A 25612-nucleotide genomic window follows, 5' to 3' on the forward strand; every position below is an offset into this window, starting at 1 on the left:
CCCATTCAGCATCTTTTTCAGGAAAATGCTATTGAGAAGCATGCTTCAAGCTCTTGGGGAACAATTTGAATTGCTTGAGCTTGCAGGCGCATATTGACTCTGCTTGAAATTTTTACTAGCAGTTTGACTTTTCATTGGCTATTTACCATTCTGTTTACTTCTCCTCAAGAATATGCAACAGTGGGGGCAGCTGGGTAGCTCAAGAGGATTGAGAGGGAGGCCTAGAGACTGGAGGTCCTAGATTAAAATCTGGATTCAGACACTTCCCAGCTGTGTGACCCTGGGTAAGTCACTTGACCCCCATTTCCTAATCCTTACCACTCTTCTGCCTTGAAGCCAATACACAGTAAGGATTTAAAAAAAAAAAGAATACACAACAGGCTAAACCACTTAAATTGGAGACCAAACTGAAATATTTTGACAAAGTTTTGAAAGTCTTAAATACTCTCAACATGTAAAGTGGAGATTCTGCCCAGAGGGCATATGAGAAACTTCAGAGCTGTAGCATCCCAAGCATATTCACATCTATGAAATATAAATGACTGTATGGCGACTGTGTCTCCAAGCATAAGGTTATACCAATGAGGCTTGTGAATGTAACCTTGAACTGGCCATGCGGCCCTTGGCTAAGACAAACTCATTAACATGCTCGGACTCAATTCCCCGGGAAAGCGTGGTTTGCAGTCTACCAGCCCAAAGGTGTTCCCTCTACCTTGCCACCCAATCTTGATTGTCTATACTTTGTGATGTGGTTACTACGTGCTTGGGAGTACCGCCCAGGCAGGACAGGAATAAACTCAGAGGCAAACCCATGAACTTCCTCTTGCCTCTTGGCCTTTCTCCCTTCCATGGAGCTCCACTGGGCTCCTCAATGACTCTCTTTCTCTCCTCTTGACCTTCTCCTTCCCCGAGGCTGTAACCATCTCGGCCTGCATTCCCTATCTTAATCTCCTCCTCCACCTCGTGTTCCTTTGTACTCATACTCTCCTATCAAGGGGAGTATCATAGGGGTTGCCTGCCCTGTCCAACCACTGACTTGTCCGTGTCTTTCATTTCCACCCTGGTTCTCGGTTCCTACCTCTCCTCGGGTCCCATCACAAAGGGGAGCCCCTTCCCTTGTGGGACCCTGCTGGTCAGGGAAGTCCATTAAGGAAAACCTCACATGTGGCACCCCGGATTTGGGAGCGAAATTCCTTTGTCACAGGCATTCAAGCACGTGCAACTTGAGGAGCGATCATCGAGGTACGGAATCACAATGGCGTGACCTTGCAGGTGGACTCTGAAGGTGAGAGACGTCTTTTATTTCGATTTCTCATTTTAAGAAATTATCTAGAACCGGGTCTATAAGCCTCATCATATACTCGTCACCTCAGATGGTTAATGTCTCTGACTGAACAGAAAGGTATTGAGATCTCTGAAGCATTGCTTAAATAGGCACTGAAGCAAAGCCTGAATTCCCAGCAAGGGGAGCTCCCAATGTGCAGCTCTGAGATCTGATTGGTGAAAGAAGAAACGAGGCCGTGTCAGAAAGAAGGACAGAAAGTATCGCAGGTCAGTCGGAACACTTGGGACACTGCAAGGATGGCCTTGACGGCACAACCTGTGCAGACTTCAGGCATCGCAGGGGCTGGAAAGCCAAGCCTCAGTCTGACCCTAATTCTCAGAATGCCGAAGGTCCCTCCACCTGTGGAGGAAGAAGCCTCCGCTCTAACCCCTCTTAGGGCAGATGGCCGAGAGAGCGCCATGGGCACGTCTAACACTTTCTCCTAATCCTTTCACTATGGAGGATTCCATTCTAAAAGGAGGGGAAGCCATAACGTTCAGTGTGTTTGGCTCACTGCTCCCTCCTCTACCTTTTAAAACATGGGAGATGAGGCAAAGGGCGTTCAACGCAAAGCCATTTCAGCATCCCGATCATAAGGTAGAAGAATCTTTCCAAACGCAAGAGGAAGTCCCTTCCTCGGAAGCTTTCAGCCTTCTCCAGCCACCTTCATCCTTTAAGGCTTCTTGTCTTGTGCAGCCCGCCCCTCCCCCGCAGAACTCTGCAAGCCAAAAGGGCAATAAGGAGGCCACAGAGAGCCCCCTGCAAAGGAGAAGCAGGATTTCTAGATTGTGCTGCAGCATGCAAAAATATGGGAAGCTCCCAGCATTGCAGAGCGGATCAAAACTCTTTAGCAACAAATTTTACACCAGATGATGGAAATTAAGACAAATATTACCTGCTAAGAGCACGTGGATTCTGACTAAAGTGCTACATTAAACAAGGATTGACTTGTCTCTCAGTCTCTTGCCCTTCCTTTCACTAAAGATACTAACAACATACTCAACTCGCTTCCTTCAGCTGACTGATCTGTCCTTGCTCTCTCTCCCGTCTGTTGCTGCAGAAACAGACAGGAATATTCTACGTCAACCTCTGCCGCCACCCATGCTTCAGGTGCTGTTAGGACCATTTAAAATGTATAGAAATAAGCAGGTAGAAATGTTTCTTCTACAAAACTTAGAAATGATTCCAATAGTACAGACGGAAGCTTAATTCAGCCTCTGGCCATTGACATCCAGACTCCTCTAGAAATTCAAAGCAGAGTATCGAGCTTCTAGCTAAAGCATACGGGCTAGATAAGACTAACACTGACAAGTCCTAGAACCAAACCGTTCTTATCAATTAATACAAGTTCATGGCAAGAAATTTCTTTACTTAAACATTGCTTATTGCAAAAGTGAGGCAAGAAAAAAGCCAAACATCGTAACTCTGTGCCATAACACTCATCTACCAGAAGTTACCTAGCACAGGTGAATGGTGAAAGCTTAATGAGCAACGCTTAAACTTAGAGCAAACCTTTCATCACTTTGGGCTACTAGCGTAAGGTTAAAGTGCTGTGAGGAGACGATCCCTCCCATAAGGACCATAAGATCATGTCAAAGCATGAAAACAATTCCTTAAGCACCTAAAGGAAGACCAGTTTATAAAGCAGAGCACGTGTTTGCCCTAACTAGGAAGCAAACAGGCATTTTGCTCTCAAGAGCACAAACGGAGCAAAAAGACTTTCTTATCAGCAAACCTCTCCACCAGTTCAGCATTTCTAAAAGGAACAGGCCTTTTGAAGCAGCACCAGAGAAGGCAGGAGGACTATGATTTAAATGTAAAGGTATAAACCTGTTATGTCTTTCAAAGAGATCTTTGCTAAGAGATGGTATTATTATAAAGCAAAATTTAAAAATTAAATTGTCTTAATTTGGATTGGACATGGCAAAATCACATAAGAAGGTCCAATTGTATTTCTTATAAGGCTAAGTTTTAAAGTTAAAAATCTTTCTCTGACTTTTGTCATATGCTACAGGAGATATTTTATCTGTAATAATATTTTAAAAGGAATTATTGTATAACGGTAGGCCAAAAACCAAGGTATAAACACAAATTTATCAAGGTTTTCAGAGCTAAATCCTCATGGACTCTTGCAACCATGTGACTCACTACCAAAATTATTTGGATCTGGAAAGGAAATTTAATTCAGCAGTTTAATAAATTGATCCATACGCCTACACCTCAGGTTACAAGTTTTTATGGCAAGTATTGAATATTATCAAAAGCAAAATTAAAAATCAGTGCAAATTTTTAATTGACTAGCATCAATTGGCATATGCTTTAGAAAACTTTCCCATATATTCAAATTTTTAAAATGTAGAAATCATTTGTTAAAGTTGTAGGTGACTATCCTGGGAAACCATCACTGATTGCATAAAAAGGGAATGCAGAGGACACCTCAATGGGCCGGATAGTCAAAGCCACACACGCAGGCATATATTCCATAAAAGATGGATATATGTGGGCTGCTGAGGTTGGAGGTCCTGGGACACAGTGCTTGACACCCTAATTCACAGGTGGCTCGGGGACCAAAGTCCAACCATATTGCCATGTGGCAGGCATCTAGGTGGGTATCCCTAAAATGCATAATCAGTACAAGGGAGAAAAAGGAAATTCCCCTTCATATCCAGATGCAGTCATCTTTTATCTTGCTACAAAAGCACTGGCAACTTCTTGTAATCCTAACTATGTGTGAGTGATAATCTAATGCACCTGTCCTATGTTCTAAGGGACTACTACCCCAATAATTCAGGATAATCAGAGTGAAAACTATTTTCTCATTACTTTTGTCATTATTTTTAATCATTTATGAAAATTTTTATCTTTGATTTTGATTGTTTAGTAATAAGAACACATTTTATCTTTGCAATAATCTTTATGAGTAAAGAGGAAGATTTTATTATTGTTGATAATCACAATTACTTTTTTCAGCCAAGGCTTTGGCAATATATTTTGAATATCTATTTTTAATCACCTCAAGCATCAATTGATGATGCTACATGATTTTTATATTTTAATTTTAGTCACATTTCTATATCAATCACCTTTCATTTTATTTTAAAAAACAAAAAAGGGGGATATGTAGCATCCCAAGCATATTCACATCTATGAAATATAAATGACTGTATGGCTACTGTGTCTCCAAGCATAAGGTTATACCAATGAGGCTTGTGAATGTAACCTTGAACTGGCCATGCGGCCCTTGCCTAGGACAAACTCATTAACATGTTTGGAGCACTCGCCCAGGAAAGTAGGGTTATAATCTACGTGCCCAAAAAGGTGTTACTCTCATCCCACTATCCAATCCTTATTGTCCATGCTGTGTAACGTGGTTACTACGTGCTTGAGAATACTTCCCTAATCAGAGGAAGGCAATAAATACAGAGGCGGCAACCTTGAATCTCTCTCTCTCTCTCTCTCTCTCTCTCTCTCTCTCTCTCTCTCTCTCTCTCTCTCTTGGATCTTCAATCTTCTCTAGCAATGTCTATCTTTCCTCTTAACCTTCTCCTTCCCCGAGGCTGTAACCATCTCGGCCTGCATTCCCTATCTTAATCTCCTCCTCCACCTCGTGTTCCTTTGTTCTCATACTTTCCTATCACGGGGAGTATCATAAGTTTGCCTGCCTATCCAACCACTGACTTGTCCATGTCTTTCATTTCCACCCTGGTTCTTGGTTTCTATCTCTCCTCAGTCCCACCACAAAGGTGAGCCCCTTCCCTTGTGGGACCCTGCTAATCAGGGAAGTCCATTAAGGAAAACCCCACATGTTCTTTCTAATTTAAGGAGACAGGGAAAAAATCCAAATTTACTTCCCTTTATAGCAAATCAAAATAAGCTATTAAAAGCTGTACTTAGGGATAGCCATAGTAAAGAAAAAGTTTAGGAAAGTTAAGAAGATTGAGGGTATTTCATCACAACTGAAGTGGTCAGCCAAAACTGTAAAGATAATTTTAGCATTGTGACTAAAAATCTAAATTAATTATTGGTTGCCATGGGATATCCCATTTAGTAAAATACCCAAGGCATCTGGAAATTATGGTGGTTTTAATTTATATAGAGAGAAGGAATTAAGGAGAAGAGAAAGAGAGAGGAAAGAGTTAATTTAAACTGCTCTGGCTCAGGCTAAGCCAGGAAAGAGTTAAAGGCCTTGGCCCAAGTGGCCTCCCCTGAGAGACAAGGGAAAGGAAAGTCAGTCTTATCACTCACCACGAGACCATCTCAAGGAAGCTGTCTGAAGGAGCTCCTCCAGGCTGAGTTCCAGGATCGAACTGGTGTCCAGGCAGTTCTGGCTGAAGTGATCAGCCAGAACCACCTCTCTGGGGAAAGAGACTGAAAAGAGGAAGTGATGCACCCCATATAGGCAGTTTTACTTCACTTTCCTGCATCTTATATGTACCAATGGTAGCTTAGCTTGACTTAGGACAGCCCAGGGGTCTGTCAGTTATTTCTGCATATGTCTATCAAAGGCCATCCTCCTATATGCTTAATCCTTAAGTATGGGTGCAGACCTTCCTGACCTTGTTAGACTAAGTAGGATGGAGCAATGTAGAGTTCACAAGACATTCCTGATTCTGTTAGACCAAGTATCTCCATTGTTATAATCAGGAAATTGCTAAATCAAATCTCCTAAAGTTTGGTCTGAGTAGGGTGGAGTAGTTTTAAAGTTCACAGTATAAGCCCATGACCATCTGGCCCAAATCTTTTCAATAGATCCATCAAAATTACATGTTGCCTTAAAAGCCTTTTCTGCCTTTTTGCCTTTGTTAATCATCACTTAGATGATGGATGGACTTCATCAAAACTGGTTACAATTGTATATTTTAGAGGATATAATGACTTAAGAATTTAAATTGCAATTTAAAGAAGACTTTAGAAATTATTTTTAGCTAACTAGTGGTTTCTGAATGGATGGTTTTATACATACATACATACATACACATATACATACAATATAAAGAATATTGTTTTAAAGGTAGAGGACCAAATAGAAGGTCCTGCCAAATATTTTATATAAAGCCACAAACCTAAAAAGAGCTCATGCATAACTCTTCAGTTTAATTTACTTCTATGAGAACAATCTAGATTTTTGGTGATGTTATAGATCTCAAATAGATTTTTCTCAACAATACAGAGGTTTGTGCTTTTTTCTAGGCTCTTCTGCTAAATTTTGAAATAATGAAAGTAATAGAATTTGTTTATAAATATCTTTGCCAAGGTTGAAAGAATTGCTATATCTGTAAAAATTATGACAAATATCCATCAGTTCATAGGTTTTAAAAAATGTCACACAGCCACTCATGTGAAATGTGGTAGTGGGTTTGTCTGCTATTGTAATTAACTGGGCCATTGTGAATTTTGAGGACTTTGGTACTTCTTTGAAGGTTCATTATCTACTGTACTACTGTATAACTGTTTTATCCTGAAAATCATTTGCACTCACACAGTGGTTCATGGCCAATTTAAAAAGGAAATGGATCTCATTTTTTTGGTGATAAATCTTTGTATTCTACCACTCCTTGACTGACACAGTGTGTCACTGATTGTCAGAAACATACCATTTATTTTAAAAACTTGTTAGTTATTGTTTTTTCTTACATGTGTAATATAGTATTTGAGTTTTATTATTTCTTTCCTTTTTGTATTTGAAGCACATGTCAATTAGTATTGAGAAGATTTTCTTTAACTTGTTTTGATTTTGCAGTAATATAAATTTAAAATTCATTTGTTTTAATGTCAATGCATACCCCCAAAATAGCTTTAAACTAGAAAAATGATGCCATTGATTGTTTAAAAATCATGGGACTTTACTTAACAATTCTGTATGATTCCAGAAGAAGGGAATACAAAAAGAGCCACTGCACAGTGCCAAAGAAGCACAATACTAACCTGCATGGTGCCTAGAGAGCACAAAGGTCAAAGAGACCAATTCCAGTGGGATTAATGTAATTTTAAGCCAAGACAAGAGGACTTGAACTTGTTTGGTGTTCAATGTTACAGCTGTTTAGACATATGTCAGAGACAGGACTTCCTCCAAGCCCTAACAAGCACCTCACTTTGGCTACTATTCTGGCTCCTATAATCTAGTCCTTTTCTGTCTTTCATAGTGTGGCAAACTTTCTGTACTCCTAGCTACTGATTAGATAAGTGCATAAGTGCTTAAATCATTTTAATTGGGCCCTGATTTAAGAACCTGTTATAGGTTGTTTTTTTTTGCTTTACTTAAAAAATTTTAGACATAAAACCTTGACATTTTGTGTTTTACCCGCACGTTGTTTTTTCTCTTTTATTTGTATTTTTTATGTTTTTTATTTCTTTTGCCAATTGATTAATATACCTCATAACTCAGCCATGCATCCTTGAGTGATCCCTGTGTTTGCTATTATTCTCCTTGGGGTGGGGCTATGTTCTTATTGTGAACTTTGATTTGAATTTGAGCCTAATTTTGAATAAGAGAGTACCTCCTAAAATCCAAAAGATGAACTTTTTGGAGAAGGTACCACAAAGATGCCTGCAGAGACCACATGCTGCACCAGAAGATCCAGAGTGAACTTTGAGATATGGTGAATTTGAACTTTGGGGGGATTCAATGTATTTGTTTTGAATGTATACTTTTATGGCAAAGGGGACATCCCCCAATTGGCTTTTTTTCACTGTAGCAATTATTGGTTTTGTTCTTTTTCTTTTTTCCTTTTATCCACAAATTATTGCAATTTATAAGTTAGTTATGTTTCCATGACCCTTTTGGGGACACTAGTCTCCCAATAGGGTCACAGGGGGTAATGTATAGTTAGAAATTCTTGAACTCCTAAAACTATATTACCCAAATTCCTTTCTTTATTACCTAGGATGCTTTTCCCTTTGTGCACATTTCCATTTTCACATAATTGCTTATAAGCTCTGTAGCTACTTCCTCTTCTTTCACAACTGGGCTGGTTTACTTAGCTTTTACTCTAGTTGTTATTAATAAAACTTGTAAATATGATACTTAGTTATTTAGTATTAATTTTAATCTTTACAAATGATCATTTGTGATAAACTTACTCTTAGCAATACAATGAGCTAGGACTTATCTGAGAGACTTATGACAAGCTATGCTCCTTCAGGGAAAGAGCAATCCATTATGAACATGCTGACTTGGAGACAACAAAGGGAAGAGATATCCTACAGATAGGTGGCAATGCAGAATTAGCCTTCAGAGGAGTAATTAGGAATAAAATAAGAGACATGAAAATCATTTGAATAGAGATGGTCCTGTAGGTTATTGGAGCTTATGAGAGACCCAAGGGAGATAGTATTGAAAGAAAAGATGGACCAGAAGAGAACTATTAGAGGCCCTTGGACTGATGAAATTGGAGATGGATGGCAAATCATTAGGTTCTTGAGGCAAGTAACTCTGTTTGTCAGTATTAAACACAGTCACTAGTATATCTTAGACACTCAGTAACTACTAATTAAACTGGCTTGACCTCAGCAAAATAGTTGGAAAGTAGTTAAAGAGATGAGAGATAAATTATTAGGAAGCAATGTCACTGAAGGCAAAAGAGGTGATAATCTTCTAGAAGGATTGGGGGAGAAGTCAACCATCAAAATGTACAGAAAAGTCAAGAAATAGGACTTGAGATAAAAGAGGTGTATAAGCAGAAATCTTGAACCCCAGGACTATGTTCCCCAGAATTCCTTTTGTATTTCCCAGCATTTTTTTACCTTCATTTACTTGTGTCTTTATGTTATTGTTTATAAGTTTCTGTAGCTCCTCCTTCTTTCTCTTCTCTCGAGGTTGTTAGGCAGGTTTTACTCTAGCTTTTAATGTCAAGTTGTTATTATTAAATCTTATAATACTTGAGTTATTAATTTTAATTCTCACAGAGGAAAGGCCATTGGAAGTGGCATGAAAAAACTTACTCCTTTCCTTCTTCCTTCTCCTTAATCTCCTCCACTATCAATTAAATCACCATAAAATTTCCAGCTGACTTGGGTATTTTATTATTTGGGATTTTCCCTGGCGACCAAATGAAATTTAGATTTTTAAATCACAACGCTAAAATTATCCTTTACATAGTTAAACTAGGGCATTTCTGTTAGAGCAAAATGAGCTGATAGAAAGGGAAGATTTTTCTCTAGTCAACCAGTGGTTAAAGGATATGAGCAATTAATTCAAAGAAGAAATCAAAACTACCAACAGATGAAGAGAAATGTACCATATCACCACCAATAATACCAGAAGTATAAATCAGAGGAACTCTAAGATTCCACCTCACACCAAAATCCACTATTCTCATGACCTTTCATGTTTCTATTACAGCGCTTCTGCTGCCAGCTGGGGAAGATCTGACCTCAAGGCTCATTAATACCATCAGCCTAGCCTAGTCAATCAGCAGAGCAGAAAATAAGTCCCTTCAGGACAGAATAGCTCAAACCCACAGATCCAGCAAATAATAAGAGAAGCAAGATTACAACTAATTACTGGGGGGGAAAGAAGGAAAAATATGAGTAAATAACAGAAAAAGAAAAAAGAAATTGCAATCAACAGCTTCAATCCAGGTAATGAACGAAGAGCAAATGGAACAGAGGAGGACCAAGGAACACCAAGAAAAAATGCAGAAACTCCAGTGAATTGGGCAAAGGCTTTGGAAGAACTCAAAACATAATCCAAAAAAACAATTAAGAGAGCCAGAAGACAATTGGGAAAAGAACTTAAAAAAGCAAAATGAGTCATCTAGAAACAGAAAATAGTGTCTTGAAAGCCAGAATTGACCAGCTTGAAAAGGAGGCAAAGAAGGTGAAAGATGACCTACAAAGAAAATCAGAACAGAAGGAGGATGACCAAAAATCCAGGGATGAAATTCAGTCTTTAAAAGCTAGAATCCAACAACTAGAAGCAAATTAATTCACAAGGCAGCAAGAGTCCATAAAACAAAACCAAAAGCATGAAAAAATTGAGGAAGAAGTGAAACACCTAATTGACTAAACCTGTTTCTATTATGGACATCACCAATCCTGCAGTCCCCCAAAAATGGCAATTTCAGGCTTATGCTCAAACACTTACTCCTCTGGTTGGAAATCTCTCCCTCTGGGCACTGGACACAGTCAAAGCAGCAGACAGGCTCTCCTTCCTGGGCAACTTTCCTGAATCCAGAGCCACAGTGCTCCGTGCACACGGCCTGAAGGGTCTAAGCAGTAGACAAGTGAAGAGAATGCATCAAAGCCTGATTCTGTCCTGCAGAGTGGAAGTTTTGCTTCTGTATGAGTGTTAATAGCACTAATTTTGAATTGGAAAGATGTTCCTAAAAAGATTCTTATAGAAACTGGTCTTTATTCATCCCTTGATACCTGTTTTTTTTATAATGAAGATGTTTTTTGTAACTGTATCCTTGGTGCCTATCACAGGGATATATGCAAGTCCTTAGTTAACAAACATTTACTGAAGAACCAAAAGAGCAAAGTGCAGGCAACAACTCAGCTGGATTTTCCCAACATTTTTCTCCAACCTTTAAAATAATGCCTCAGATCCAATTCTAGAGAAGAGCCAGAAAAAGTTTGGGATAAGATTTTTTTCCTCCCCAAGATAATTTCGATGGTCACCAGAAGAGGTCAGTGATACCACTGGGGTGGGGATCAGCCTGGAGTACAGTCACAAGGGTACACAGACCCTGGGTGACATCTCCAGAGTGAAGAGTGTTTACGGTCACTCACATGGGAGCTGTTACCATGCAATGTAGCCATGGAGGAAGGAACTGATGGGACTTCAAATGCATGGGTGGGAAGAAAAGATCTCTTTACTTCTGCTCTTGAATAGAATGACTCTCTGGGCTGGCACTTGGCAAGGAGCAATGAAGCATGGAGGTAACCACACTGGGCTAAAATCTGGGACTTGTTCTTACCTTAAAGAAAATCTCTCTCTCTCTCTCTCTCTCTCTCTCTCTCTCTCTCTCTCTCTCTCTCTCTCTCTCTCTCTCTCTCTCTCTCTCTCTCTCTCTCATTTTATTAATAAATGATTATAACTCTGGCCAGATTACCTTTTATTTGTTATAATTACTTTTTTACTCCCATCTAATTTTCTCCAGAGGTCTATCATATCTAAGTTTTCTAAAATTCTATGCATCTCCCTAACTTCTGTCTTGTTTATTTATTTTTTATTTATCTAGTTCTGAGAGAGGAAAGTTGAAATTTCCCATTTTTACAGTTTTACTGTCCATTTCTTCCTAAAAATGTCATTTAGCTTTCCCTTTAAGAAACTGAGTGCAAAGTCATTTAGGACATGTCTGTTCAGTATTTATATTTACCCACTGTTTATTGTATCTTTAAGTAAAATACATTTTCCCCTGCTTATCTCTTTTCTTTTTTTGTTCTTTTGCTTCATCCATCATGACTGTTACCCCTGCTTTTTTTTCACCTCAACTAAAATGCTTTTACTTTGTGATGATCTGTCTCACTGTTTCAAGTTTGTTTCTTGTAAACAACATATTGTTGGATTCTAGTTTCTTATCTATTCTCCTATCTATTTCCACTTTATGGGTCAGTCAATCCTATTAATATTCACAATTATGATTACTAACTGGTATATTTTCATTCATCTCATTTTCCCCATTTATCCTTCTCTTTCTTTTTACCATTGTGGTTTTTGTTGGGTCTGTAGGTGGTACAGTGGATAGACTGATATGGGCTGGCAGTGGGCAGTCAGGGCTAGTAATAGGAACGGGACCCTCATATTCTAAAATCTTGCATTTATCACTAATTAACAATAGTTAAACATCACCTGCAACACCTGTAGTTTCAGCATTAATCAAACATGAACTGTAGATTGTTCAATTCTTTACTCTGTATTCCAGATTGGTAACATTCTGTGCTAGACAACAGCTTTGTACCCATTCTGTTTTATTAATCACTTATATTCTTAGAAATAATCACCTATAGTGGTCTGCCAACGTACCATATTCCCTCCCATGTTCCCTCTCTGGAAGGGCATCAAGACCTCTCCCTGACAAATGATGACAAAAGTGGACAATGGAACAACACTGAAACCTCCAATCTTGCTCAAACTCCTTGTTCCCTATGACATACCTCCACCTGAGTTTGGAAGGGAGTTTGATCAGCTGCTAGACCCCAATAAATGTACTAACCCTGATCCATAGGATGTGGAAGCTGCCACTCCATGTTGGAAGCTGCCATTCCATGAAGGAAGCTTCACTCCTCAGAGGAAGCTGCGACCCTACAGCAGAGCTGTGATTCCATACTATCATCTCCAAAGAGGCTAACCTACTAGTCCTTCTGCTCACCTATCAGCTCTAAGGCTACCTGAGTAGCCCACAGACTATTCCACCAGTTATTATACCAACATAAACCACCTCTTCTTCAAATAAAATTCTTTTCTTGCTTCTGCACTGAATGGAGTTTGAGTCTCCCATTCTGCTACAAACTTGGGTGCATTTCTCCCATATTAAGATGACTGGGCTTGGAATTGAGAAGACTTACTTCATGAGTTCAGTTCTGCCCTCTACCACTTAAAAGTTGTGTGACCCTGGGAAGTCACCTTAACTATTTACAATACAAGAAAAATTTTAGAAATGCAATAATAATACACACTATCCCATGTATTTAAAACATGGAAAAAAACTTGTTGTCAGTCAGATGAAATCAGATTGGTGGGATGCATTTCCAACCCTATGGGGAAATAATTCATTTTATACTTTTGACATTCTATATAGAATACATTCAAGACCAAATTTTTATCTAATAATGCCTTTAACAAAACTTTCTTTTCCAGTTTCTAAGTATATTACTGTAATGCCAAATAAAGGTAGTCATAGTTATTATCATTACTGTTAAAAGGAATTTTTTCAATCTCTCCCTCTGTTTCTTTAAGAGACAGAAAAGAGGCAGGAACAGAAACATTTCTGAGTAAGAGCAGGAGAACACTGAAGATTCCATTACCTAGGAGATGAATAAAGGATATAAAGAGCACTATTAAGAATTTAGGGGCTCTTTTTCTCTGGATTCCCTAAATACCCGGAGCTCTGTCTGTGTTTATGTGACAGGAAGTTTTTCTACTGACAGTTGGAATAAGAAACCAATTTAAGGAGGTTGTGGTGATTACAGTTTATTGATTAGCTTAGGTAGATAGTTATCATAATATAATTTTAGATAGTGTAAGGATTAAATTTAATGGTTGGACAATAATTTTATGAAATTATGTGGTCACCAATATTTATTATATCTCAAGTCAGAAATTTATTTACAAATATTTGCAAAATGGAGAGGAAACAATAAAGTATATAAATGTGAAGAGGTTAGAGTTTATCTATCCTATCAACCTAAATGTTTACTCTGGGTCTGCTTAATGCAGGCAGTGATTAATTAGCTCTCAACCAGAAAGGCTGGTAGTGAGTAACCAGGAGGCCTTCACCAAAACAGAAGCTAGTCTCTTAGGAAACTAGGAAAGAGTCCATCTTTTCACTCACCCAACAAAGTAGTCCAGGAGTCAGAGTTCAAATTGAAGCTGAGCTCCAAGCCCACAATCCAAGCCAAAGTGTCCAGCAAAGCTCCCTCCAAGACTCTGTCCAGCCACACAACTATCTCCAGAAGATAATCTCTTCAGACTATCTTCTCAAAGATAATCCTCCCTGAAGGAGTTTGGGGCTTGCTTTAATGGTGACTTCTTGTCCCTTCCCCTCTTCACAGGGGCCAATCAGAGTATCCAAATTTTCTAGCACTGCCCAGGGGGTGGTGTCTGTGGGATTCACACCTCTCATCCTCTGAAGGTGTCATCTCTTATTATAGGCCTCTGAAGGTGTCAAATCTTATCATAGGATTCACAAGTTTGGGATTGAGTTAAAAGGGTAGAGCTCTCTAAGTAAGTGACTTGTGAATACTATAAGTACCTTGCTGACTTCTCACCTAGTACTAAGTAGGGTGTTCAATCTTTTGTTGATTCATTTTAAAGGTAGACAAAGGAGAGTTAATCCTGTCTTCAGTCTAATGAGCTACTAAGTAGGAGTACTGTGACAAGGAAATCACTTTAAAAGACTGATATATATTAATTTAAGGTCGCCAAGGAATTCAGCTATGTAATTCCTAAATGAAAACTCAAATCAGCAGTCAACCTTTTATGGAGTTTTTAATTACAAACAGGAGGAAGAAAGGTATTAGAGAGAGAGAGAGAGAGAGAGAGAGAGAGAGAGAGAGAGAGAGAGAGAGAGAGAGAGAGAGAGAGAGAGAGAGAGGATAGGGCTTAAATACCCCCTCTGTTTAGGCTGGGCCAAAAGGCCCAAGCCCTTAGATAGCTGAGGCAAAGAAAAGAGATCAGTCCCTATCACTCACGTGACCAAAATGGAGAAACAGTCTCAGCGGCCTCCACCTCCAGCCTCCTTCAGAGCAAAACTTCTCAGAGCACAACCTCTCAGAGCAAAACCTCTCCAACTCTCCCAGTCCTCAGGCCCCACTATCTTTAAGGAAACCCTCTAAGTTCCCTCCCCTCAGTTCTTACATCTACCAATCACTGTCCATGTCTTCCCTGTGCCAATGGTGACTCTAGCTTAACCCAGGACCGCCCAGAGGTCTGTGGCTTTGCACATGTCTGTTGAAGGTCATATTCTCAAATAATTAAATCTTGATCCTTTTGCTCCAGCCCTTCCTAAATCCTGTTACCCTGACTGGAAGTTCCAAGACCTGGTTCTGTCATTCCAAGTATCTCTATTGTATCAATTCTAAAATCTATCATGACTCAAAGAACTTCCTGTTCTATGCTTAAGCATAGGTCAAAGCCCTTTCCATTGTTCAGCAAAAGGTTTCTGTCCTAAAGCAGTCCCAAGTAGGGAGGAGAAGGATCCTCCCATGCCAAGGGGGTTCTTACTATCAGTAGGAAATTTTTTCCAGTATGAGATTTCCCAATGGGGAAATTTCCAACATTCATAAGTCTAAGAAATTTTAAGGTTTATAGTACTTAAGTTAGTGTTAACTCAAGACAGACAGTAGAGTAAAGAATTCTCTTTCACAGTAGACAATGTAGAGAAGTTAGGCCTGAGCTTGACTCAGGCAGAAGAACCTGCCCTTGAAGGCAGTTAGAAAAGGCTTTTTTAGAAATTTTAGTTAGGATTAGGATTTTTGGTATAGATATAAGATATACAAAGAGTAATTGCACCTTCCTCCTTCCTATTTCCTATCTGAACTTCTTCCCTAAATAAACTAAGTGTTTTGGGTTGTACCAAACTGCTCTCTTCACCTTTGTCAAACTCCTGCCAAAAATTTAACCCTTAACATTATCGATATTATTATATGTCTTCCCAGAATTTACTATGTAGGCAAAGAGATAAACAGCTCAGGGTGTTGTCGAGTGGAGTAAATGAATGAACGATGACCTAAATGGGGTTTAGATTTTTGGAAACATAAAATGGCATTTAGTTCTTGTACTAACCTTCAAATCAAGCCAGTTATTATATATGTTCTTCTCACAAATGGTGAGATCATGACCAAGTGGGTCCTGAGGAACAAACTGCCCCACCTTCACCAGAACTTCATCATAATTAGATTTCAATGCAAAGTTCATGATATCATATTTAGCCACAGGATTCTTTTCATCATCCAAAACCACAAGGTTCTCAGCAGTGTTGTTAAAGTCAGTGTTCCTCAGAGACGAGTGAAGCTAAATGGGAAGAGAATTTAGTCATGCCTCCCATATGTAGGCTTTAAGCAACCACAAGATCCAATGGACCAGGCAAGAAACATAGTCTCATTTGTTCATTTATTCATTAATGCAACAAATATTTTCTTAGTACATCCTCTAGACAATGAAGCATTGTAAATATGGAAGTCTGAGCATTGTATTAGAGTTATAGAGTTTAAAATTTTTTATTTTTCCTAAGATTCATGTAAGAGGGAAAATCAAAGATTGGTAAAGAATGGAGTTGCTACCACTCCTCTCATAAAGTCTTGATGCTCACTAAGGAGTTTTGTGAGATAATCTATGTAAAGTATTTTGCAATCTTTAAAGAACTATAAAAATGTTAAATACTACTACTATTATTTTTAAGTGGGATTAAATTAAATAAAAACATCCCAGCAGGAATCATTCAATCATCCATGCATTTGCCAATATTTATGGGGTTCAGGATGGCCAAAGGGGAACCTGGTTGAACTCTTTTCGTTATAAGTCCTTGATCATCTCTATTCTCCCATTCCCACTCCTACATCAAATAAGGCCTAGTGGTCCTGTCTCTCAGTGCTGTGAAGTGTGTGCTTCTGAGTTCATTAAACTCATGATGCCCAAGAGGCACTAAGAAGCAATAATTCAAGCTATAAATACTTATGCATGGTTGGTATACATGAAAAAGGTGCTCATCCAGAGATTCAAGGAGGATTTTTTTCTAGAATAGAGCCTAGAGCTCCCAAGTTCCATTTATGATAGTCAAAACTACCACCCTTATCTTATAAGAGTGGTGTTGGACTGAAGGGAGGAAAGCAGGCATGTGATCAAATGTGTCCCTCTATTTGGATTAACTATGATTTTTTTCTAACAAGGTAATATTATTCTATTAGGCTTCCATAGTAAGTAGTTCTAATAAGTCATTAATTTAGGAAGTTTATATTTTTTAAAGTTTCATTAATTTTTTAAGAGAATGACAGTGAAGTAATTTTTTAAAGTGAGAATCACACCAAACTTCAATGAGTCCTCAGATTACGGCTGAGGAAGTGAATGAGGTTCTTCTAAAACATGATTTTTAAACTTTTTTGTATCATAGTCTTCTCTGTAGATTGGTGAAACCTCTGGATCCCATCTCAGAAAATTTGATTTGTTTTTAATTTGTAATAGAAATTCTACATTTTAATTAAAAGTTAATGAAAATAAGGATACAATTTTTTTTTCTACCCAAGTGTACAGTTCCTCTGAAATCTATCTTTGGGGTCCTTGGGAGAGAGGGGCAGTGCATATCAGTAGAACCCAGGTAAAAAACCCATGATATAAAATAAGAACCCTAATTTTCCATGTGAGTAATGTTGAGGCTGCCATTTCTTTTTACAAAGATGAGTAATTTCGTGGAAGTCTATGTTTCACGTCCATCAATGAGTTGTTAGTGAGAAATGAGTCTATGTAATGCCCCATCTAAAAACTCATTGAATGAGAAAAGAGGAGAATTAGTCTAAGAAATTGTAATTAGTACTTTATAGGAAGGAAAGTTAGGTGTCATCATTTTCTTACATTTAACAATTGGGTCAGGGTTTTTAACAACCACTTTGACATGAGTTCTATATTATTCAGAGTACCCTCCTAGGAACAAGAATTCAGAAAATCTTCCCATAGTTCTGAGGGGAAGACTCAACTGTTCCAGAAGAAAGGAATCAGTACAATGCCAAGTCTTCAGTATGATGATGTAATCATAAAACTATTTGTGAACAAACTCTGAAGACTTCATAGGGAAACCAAACTAAGGAAACTAAGCAAACCCAGGAATGTCCATCTGTGAGCCTGAGGATGCAAATGGGCATTCACTTCAAGAGGAGGACTGCTTACCTGCCACTTTTGAGGTGCCAGGCTCCTTTCATCTCTCTTTGATTCTACTTCTGGTCTGGTCTCTAGCATTTCATGAAGAGCCCAAGCCACAGCATAGACAGCACTGTAGACATAGTAACTGAGGCTCAACATGGTCATGTCAAAGTAATGCAAAGGCAGCATCTCTAAGGAAGCATTCAGGGGACAGTCCTCTCGCTCCAGTTTATCTGGCTCATCTGGACATTCAAATGCTGAGACCCAGAAACTCTTAAGGAAAATGTCTCCTGCGTATTTGGCAGGAGTGACTGCCTTGAGAAATGATTTGAAACCAGGAATCTCACTTGTCTGATGTGAAAATATTAGAGCCCCAAGAAAAGTATCACTGTCATGATTGTGAGGTCTCATAGTGACATCCCAGTGCGATGTAATAATCCAGACCTTCCAAAGTGAAATTGAAGGTGGCTGAGAATATCTGAGGATCATCAGGGAGTCTGTATCACCATGGATGATGATCACTTTGGCTGATGATGCCATGATCCTGGGCATGAAAGCCACCTGGGATTCTTCATGGCGTCTCTCACTCACAGGGATCTTCTCAATGAAGGCAACACAGGCTTTATTCCTTCTCATCTCTTCTCTCATATCCGAAAGGAACTTCTCACCTCTCATGTCATCTGGGACAACCAGCCCCACCCAGGTCCAGCCGAAATGCAGTAGCATCTGGACAATACCCAAATGCAGAGAGGAATCCTGAGGGGCCATCTGGTAGAGGGAAGGAAACTGGTCTTTGTCACTCAGGGCAGTATCAAATGGACCATAGCTTACCTGGAAGGGAAAAGAAATATGGGTCTCTTTGGGCAATATGGAAGTGGTGCTGGTGCATACTAACAAATTTCAATATATTATCCAATTTTCACAGCTTCATTAGGGGGAAAATAGATCAGACTGCTGTGGGTCCAATTTTGATCACCCCAAGATTAGGTTATTTGAAAGAAAATGACTAGATGACAGAGTACTCTAATGCTACTCTCTTTAAGTCTTTCACTTCCCTGAATCCTCCATGAATTCTTTCCCAAAAAGCCGAGTATTTCTTCTCAGTGTCTTTATATGTGGCCCCAAATAAAGTATTAGCTCCAGTTTTTATGGCCAATTGCATTTCATTCAAGTTTGGAGCTTTCTGTGAGGACTTTAACTTGCAATGTGGACAACAAGTAGACTTCTTGTACCTAGTTTGTGCATCTTGTTTGTCTTTGTTATTACTCTCAAGTTTCTTCTTCAAAAAGCAGTTTCTAATCAAGTGATCTTTCCTGTGACAAAAGAAACATTCCCTAGTTTCCCTTTGCACTGGTGTTCCCTTGTAATTAGGCTTGTTATGACTAGGTTTTGTATACATCCTAACCATGTTCAATCTTTTGACTTCTTCAATCTCCTTATGTTTAAGATCATTTTTAGTCCTCTCTAACTTATCTTTCAAGTCTTGAACTTCCTTACTTTTTTAAAAATTACTTTCAAATAGGTAACTTGCAGCCTCTCTCAATTTGATCAGGGAAACTGAGTCATACTTAGGGAAATAGTGTTTGAAAAAGGTTCACAAATTAGGTGTGCATCCCCTTAGAAATTGTCTATGCATGTGTCCAGCTGTCTCTTTAGTATCGGCTTCTAGACCTAAGATTGACTCTGCCATCTCTGACAGATGGTCTGTATATGTGGCAGGATGTTCCCCTTTATCCTGCCTGATCTTGTCAAACTTGGCCCATGCATTAAGCTTGGAACAGCATAATTTAATGGCCTGCAGCAAGACCTCCCAGCACCTTTTCAGGTAAGACATGCTAGTTGGATTGGCAAAGTCCATACCCCCTCTTTGTTCTACTGTTCTCCAGCCAGTTAAATTGATGTCAGATCTAGTTTTCTCCAAAAATTGCCTCTGTTCATGGGGGCTGAACAGTTCTGACAATACTTGACATCTTTGAAATCAGGATCAAAGATCCTGAATGCATGTTTCAGCTCCTTTTGGAATTTAAAAGAATTGTCCACACATTTTGGAAAATGGTGCTTTATGGATTCCAGTTCCTGTGTGGAGAATTGTCTATGGGCTTTTGAGTGTATCACACCAGCATTAGTAGTTAGCTTAGTGACCTCTTTCAAAGGACAGATTTTCTCAGGGTCACAAGCAGCCTTGTTTTCATTACCACCTTCATTTTCTTGAGAAACATTCTGTTTGCCCATAACTAGCTCTAGTCCTTTTTCCTTAATCAGTTGTTCAAATACAGCCTTAATCATGCCTTCTAAGTTGGTATCAACAGCCATAAGCTTCTCTGTCTTAAGAGGAACCATGAATCTAAATACTTTCTTCACTTGGGTTAGAGTTTGCAAGACAACCATAAAGATTACATACACTTGTGCCAGGACTTGCCAGAGTACCAGTTCATTTTGAAATAGCAACTGTAAAGCAGTCAGTGTAATGTTGCCTACATAATTCAGAGTTTCCACTACCATATGGGTTAGTTTCCTATATAGTAAGCGGTATACCCAAAAGCAGGCAATGGCTGCCATAATCACAACTCCACAAGTAACTTGTATGATCATGTTGTTTTTGTTTTCTGTACCAGGGATCTGTAGAGTTCAGTCAACTTGAGGTGCCAAATGAAATATAATAGTTCATCTGTATTAACTATTTCTGTTGTAGTGACTGATGTACTTGGGCTTGGGACTAGAGAGAGCTGCTACTAAGTTTGGGGACACACTTGAGGGCTTCTTAGTTAAAATGGGGATAGGTGTACTTTGACTGACCCTGAGAGATACTGCCACAGAGATAGAGGGATACTGCTACAGGGGAATGCTCTGGGGTCTGTCTACTGATCTCTATTGATGGCTGATGGATCAATCTATTTACTAACCTCCTCCTCCCCTCACTCCCAGATCCCACACACTCCCTCACCCCCTCCCTTCTTCCAGCTTCTCCCTCCCAGTTTCTTCTTGAAGCTTGTGGCTTCCTCCCTTCCCCCCAGTAGACTAGGGAGATACTCTTGTTTTCTTTCTCAGGTAAGGGGTTTATTGGGAAACAACAGGATAGAGAACTGAGTAAAGAGGGATGAGGGTTTCCCTAATCTATAAGGAGAATTTGAGGGTTTGGGAAATCAGTTCAGTCACAACTGTGACAGAGGGACAGTTAGAAAGATGGAGGACAACAGTTAAAATCTTCTTTCTTCTTCACAAAATCACCAAGGTCTCTCAGCCTAATTTCAGAAGCCCCCCTCAAGGGTCCTTCAGCCTGGGACAAAAGCTAACAAGATCAGTTCATGGCTTCTCTCCTTCAGCCAACCACCCTTGGTCAGAAAAATCCAGAGAGCCAAAGTCTCCTGGTCAATCAATCCCAGAGAGAGAGACCCAGAATCAAGGTTCTCCCCTGGAGCCAGCTCAACTGCCTCTCCTGGAAACATTCCATTTGGAACCTTCTCCTTGATTTTTCAGATCAGGTCCCCAGCTTGTTTCTTGCATGCTTGGCTTACAAGTCCTCTCTCTCTCCATGCCTTTTCCACAGTTCCCAGGGTTATTGTACATGTCAAATAAGACAATGTTTTAAATTGCCTTGCATAACTTAAAGTACTATAAACTGCTAGTTACTATTTTTAAATAATAATTGAAATAATAATTTCACTTATTTGCAAAACTGATGACTCATTTGTAAATAATTTATTGCAATAGGGGCCATACTTGTTCAATCATTGGGGTAAAGAAGTTCCTTATTCCAATGCAGGTCAGTATGAAACCAACACCTAGGTTTATAATGACCTAGATTATTGAGACATTAAGTGATTCAGCCAAAATGATAGTATTTGCCTAGGATCTAGACCCATTCTCCTGACCCCCATTCACACTTGGCAGATCAGGTTCCCAAAAGACACCTGGGTACTTCTCACTTCACACTCCTAGAATAAACACAGAGATTGGGCTTGTCTTTCTGATACTATTGTTCATTTTTCCCTACCATGAGTCTTCTCCCTATGAATTATCAGTTGATATCAGTGAGTCAGCTAGAATTAATTAATTCTTGTGCAAACATTCCTCCCAAGAGTCAGTAAAAAGCAATGAATAATCCAAGTTCTACCAGTAAAAGTAAAAATTCACATAAGTCATTTAAATCCTCTGAATTTTCTCCAATTTCATTAACTTTAAAATTAGAAAATTAGGTGATGTGATTTTTGAAGGCTCTTCTAAATCTAATGAGTAAATGACTATAATCTGTTCTATAAAAGGACTAGAGTCTCATGATGTAATGTGAGGGGGCAATCCTGAGAATGTCAAACACAAGCCAACAAAGTTGAAATGGAAAGAGAAGCCTGCCAAGAAGCCCAACCAAGTTAGAATAGATACTATCAAACAATTGGCTACTAAGTGAATAATTTTTATGAAGATCTGAGATAGAAGAGGGAGTGGGACACTGCCTTTCATGCCAAAGAAAACTCAGTTCTACTGAGGTATGACTTCCATTCTGGCTGCCCTGTCTCAGATAGTGCACTGGAGTTGGAGTTAGAAAGTCCTCAGTTCAAATCCTGCCTCAACCCTATGTGACATCTACATGGCACAATAAATATAGTACTGGACCTGAAATCAGGAAGACGAGTTCAAATCTAGCCTCAGTCGGTTACTAGCTATACAACCCTGGGCAAGATACTTATGTCTATCTCAATTTTGCCAACCATAAAATAAGGATTTATAATAGAACCTGCTTCTCAATGTGAATATAAGGATAAAATGACATCAGTTTGGTAAAGTACTTAGCACAGTGAGTAGTAGTACATGGTAGGCACTTAATTAATATTTGTTTTGTTTCTCCCTTCCATCTTGTATGACCATGTACAAGTCACTTCACTTCAAAGAAAGGGGCAAGAGATGGCTGGTCCAGGGTTCCCTACCTGTGGAAATCTGTAGAGCTCCAGAAGGGTTCCCATCTGGACAGAAAGAGCAGAAGTGGCTCCTCCAATAACAGCCAGGGACTTGTCTTGCCTCTCACAACTATAATTTGGGATGGTCTGGCCCTGTCCTGAGAGCCATCTCAGGGAGCTCTCCAAGGTCCTGGCATCGCTGTGGTAGCTGTTGTAGATGTGAAATCCCAGGGTAGTATTAGGGAGGAGGCTGGAGTCTCTGTTGATCTCCTCCACAGCAAACATCAGGGCCAGAACCTGCTGGTAATTTTTGTGTAGCCACCTGCAGGAAGTGGGGAGAAGATTAGAAGCTAGTAACAAATCCTACAGAACTGACAGACTTCAAGAAGATCCACCCAGCCATGCCAAGGTCAGATCACTGGGTCCAGTGCTGAAACATCCTGGTCTATGGATCACCACCCCTATCTTTTGTGTGACCTACACTCCTTCTTTGTTGATCCCCCTGAACTTTGGGGTGTGGATGATAGCAGAAGAATCTCCACCGTTTCTACAGAAGCAGTGTGCCTGGAATGCTCTTCCTGCTCACCTCTACTTTCTGGCTTCAGTTCCTTCCTTCATGACTGAGCTTAGATCTTTACTTCTGTATAAGATCTTGCCAGTCTCCTCACTGACAGCACCTTTCTCTGAGATTCTCCCATTATAGTGAATATATCTTGTATTCTCATGGATGTTTGACTATTGTCTTTCCTATTAAAATAAGAACATGGAACTTATATTTGCCTTTTTTCTTCTATCCCCAACACTTAGCACAGTGCCTGGTATGAAGTAGACACTTAAATTCTTACTATACTCTTCTCATAGTCTGAGACACCAAGTCATTTCATTCAACAAATATTAATATATGCAACACACCATACAAGTAAGCATGGCTCTTAGTCTATGACAAATACTGCATTCATATTGTTACACATATTAGCTATTCAGATAAGGGAGAGGAACCATTTGGTTAAGTGTCTTCTCTCATGAGAACAATTTTATTCCTTGAAAAAATTCCCACATGGAGAAACTGAACTGTTGACAATGTACCTCTTCCCAGTGTAAACCTTAAAATTTCTTAAACTTATGAATGTTGGAAATTTCACCATTGGGAAATTTCATACCTGGAAAAAAATTCCTACTGATAGTAAGAACTCTATTGGAATGTGAAACCCCTTGGCATGGGAGGATCCTTCTCCTCCCTACTTAAGACTACTTTAGGACAGAAACCTTTTGCTAAACAATGGAAAGGGTTTTGACCTATGCTTAAGCATAGAACAGGAAGTTCTTTGAGTCATGATTGATTTTAGAATTGATACAATAGAGATACTTGGAATGACAGAACCAGGTCTTGGAAAATATAATCTCCACCCTACTTAGAGTAACAGGATTTAGGAAGGGCTGCAGCAAAGATCAAGATTTAATTATTTGAGAATATGACCTTCAACAGACATGTGCAAAGCCACAGACCTCTGGGCGGTCCTGGGTTAAACTAGAGCCACCATTGGCACAGGGGAGACATGGACAGTGATTGGTAGATGTGAGAACTGAGGGGAGGGAACTTAGATGGTTTCCTTAAAGATAGCGGGGTCTGAGGACAGGGAGGAGAGAGAGGTTTTTTTTTGCTCTGAGAGGTTTTGCTCTGAAGGAGTCTGAGAGGAGAGAGGTACTGGAGGGAGAGCTGCTGGAGTGGTCTTGAAGGAGGCTGTGGAAGGAGAACTCAGGAGGAGTCAGGAGGAGAAGGCTCTGGAAACATTTCTTGAAAGGAGACTCTCTTGAAGGTGGAGCCTGAGGTTGGCATGAGAAGCCTTACCTAGAGAGAGATCTTGGATGAGTGATAAAACCAACTGACTGATTTATTCATTCTTATTCCTTTCTTACTTTCTCTCTTTTTCTATTGATTAATCAGTGTATTATAAATTAAATTTCTCTATAAAACCCAGTTGGCTTGGACATATTCATAAATTGGGAATATATTCCCTGGCGACCATCTTATATTTATATAAAACCAAGACACAGTAGAAAACATATTTCAGCGGTCATAATTGTTATATATTTCCCTTGCTCCTAAAACATTTTAATTATCACACCACCCCCTGGTGACCTGGTTCATTCCACAAAATGTGTATGAAATTTTTGTATCTTGAGTGAAGCCCTACAAGTGAGTGAGTCTGGAAGGAGGAAAGAACTGAAAATGAGAGGGCATGCTCAATAAGCCCAGCAATGCTTGAACACCTTTGCATGCTCTTCAGTCTATCTAAAACCTGTTTCTTGGGTTCTTGTCTAACACTATACCATCTTTTCTTGTACTAACTTCTTATAACCCATTATTGGGTCAATGCCCAACTTTCTTCCTAGATATCATGCAGGGGCCCTACCTCTGGCTAATGTTTACTCTGGACTTTTTTCAGATGCTATGAGAGTGGGCCTTGGATTTAAATGGGGCACTCTTTACTTCTAGTCTTTCATAACATGGATATTACCATTGCCACTGGGTTACCCAAGTGATCCCAGTCTTTATTATGGCCTTTACAAAAGAGAGTTTTGCTCTCAGTCCCTCCTACTCTCTCTTCCCTTCAATTCCTCTTCCTGTATTTTCTGTTCCTGGAAGGAGGCAGAAAAATAACAAGTTCATTGTCAACTGAGCCTCCATAAAGGGGAATCTGGTGGAGGACTTTTTGTTCAATGGTAAGATCATAGTTCCAATGTACCACTGGAGGGCTGGAAAAGGTCACATTAAAGTTTAATGGCTAAGATGAAATCAATGTGGGAAGGCCCTAACTTCATCTCACCACTAAACCTCAGAACATATTATATGTAGAAGTGAGAAATTGAGAGAGATTT

The 25612-nt window shown here is 39.4% G+C and overlaps 1 protein-coding gene across 1 annotated transcript in view; it reads right to left on the bottom strand.

Annotated features, from left to right (window-relative positions):
- The window catches only part of VN2R610 (vomeronasal 2 receptor 610), a 43100-nt gene that overhangs the window by 2868 nt on the left and 14620 nt on the right, over nucleotides 1–25612 (bottom strand). The window contains 4 exon segments of the mRNA NM_001099593.1: nucleotides 10410–10533; nucleotides 15774–16001; nucleotides 17868–18671; nucleotides 22763–23054. Coding sequence (NP_001093063.1) covers nucleotides 10410–10533; nucleotides 15774–16001; nucleotides 17868–18671; nucleotides 22763–23054 — 1448 coding nt within the window.

Source organism: Monodelphis domestica, chromosome 4 (genome assembly GCF_027887165.1).
Source record: "Monodelphis domestica isolate mMonDom1 chromosome 4, mMonDom1.pri, whole genome shotgun sequence".
Taxonomy (NCBI): Eukaryota; Metazoa; Chordata; class Mammalia; order Didelphimorphia; family Didelphidae; genus Monodelphis; species Monodelphis domestica.